We start from the raw sequence: 1,185 nt of genomic DNA, 5'->3' as shown, positions 1-1,185 counted from the left end.
TCAATTTCTCTCGTTCCTTTTTAAATCCACAGGTTCTTTGACGACTCCAATTTCTTCATCAATCTCGACAACTTTAATTGGTTTTAAGTTTGGGTGTGTAAGTAATCCCTCTAAATTTTCTTCTGTTTGAAGGTTTGTTAATATATTTTTTGGAATGATTGAACTTGCTAATCCCATTTTCATTTTAGTTCCAAACTTGGCTTCATATGGAGAGCGTTTTATTCCTAGACATGTATAAAAATACTTACATAATATATACTTATATAATTATATAATTTATACATAAATAAATATAATTTATTAATTGTAATATGTATTATATTATACAAAAATAATAAATACGAAATTAAATTAGTATTACTTTGAATACAATAGTACATAATAATACGTACCGGAATGAAAAGCTCCGTTCTTTATAGCTTGCACGAATCTTAAAGATTCTGACCATTTTTTGTGTTATTCGTTTCCATCCAGGTCGCAATCATACTTTCTATATCTTGATTGGCACGTTCTACAGAACCTTGAGATTGACTGTGACGAGCTTTTCCATGAACTATCTTTACTTCAGGCCACATACTACATAAATTCGTAATAATAGCATTAACAAACTCTCTCCCGTTGTCTGAGTGGAGAATATCTGATGCACCGAAAAGGGTAAAAATATCGAGTAAGCACTATGCGACTTCTTCAGCCCGTTTAAATTTCAGTGGTCGTAAAATAACAAATTTTGTTAAATGGTCTTGATACACCATATGGGTAATATTCACAATACTCGTATTATGAATTTTTAATCGTTATCAGAATTTGCCTGCATATCAATAAGGTCTACTTGAAAGCGTGAATTAATTTCGGTGTGTATAATTGGTTTAACAGTAAGACCTTTTTTGGGCGTACTATGTTTTTTTTTGACATAGTTCACATTATTTTAAATAAATATTTATTGCCTCAATGTTAACATTTTTGTACTTGCTATTAACTTCATACATAATCCGGTTTCTACCTCCATGACCTGTTGCAATATGAGCATCGTAGATAATTTCATATAACTCATTATATCGAACATAATAACGCATTACTTCGGAGTCGTCATTCATCGGAACAATCAGTTTTTTTTCACCAGCAATATTGACAATATCAAACCGTTTAAGTCACCAATGGTGAACTGTTTTTTTCATACTAACAGAT

At 30.7% G+C, this 1,185-nt stretch overlaps 1 protein-coding gene across 1 annotated transcript; it reads right to left on the bottom strand.

The window, feature by feature from the left end:
- On the bottom strand, positions 1-575 carry LOC112685102 (KRAB-A domain-containing protein 2-like). The gene is given in 3 exon segments (XM_025556874.1): positions 1-224; positions 393-464; positions 467-575. Coding segments are annotated over 3 exon segments (405 nt in total).
- Positions 576-1,185: the final 610 nt, after the last annotated feature.

Source organism: Sipha flava, unplaced genomic scaffold (genome assembly GCF_003268045.1).
Source record: "Sipha flava isolate LNK unplaced genomic scaffold, YSA_version1 265_pilon_pilon, whole genome shotgun sequence".
Lineage (NCBI taxonomy): Eukaryota > Metazoa > Arthropoda > Insecta > Hemiptera > Aphididae > Sipha > Sipha flava.
The sequence above is the reverse complement of the archived record's forward strand: the minus strand, read 5'-3'. Positions and strand labels throughout refer to the sequence as shown.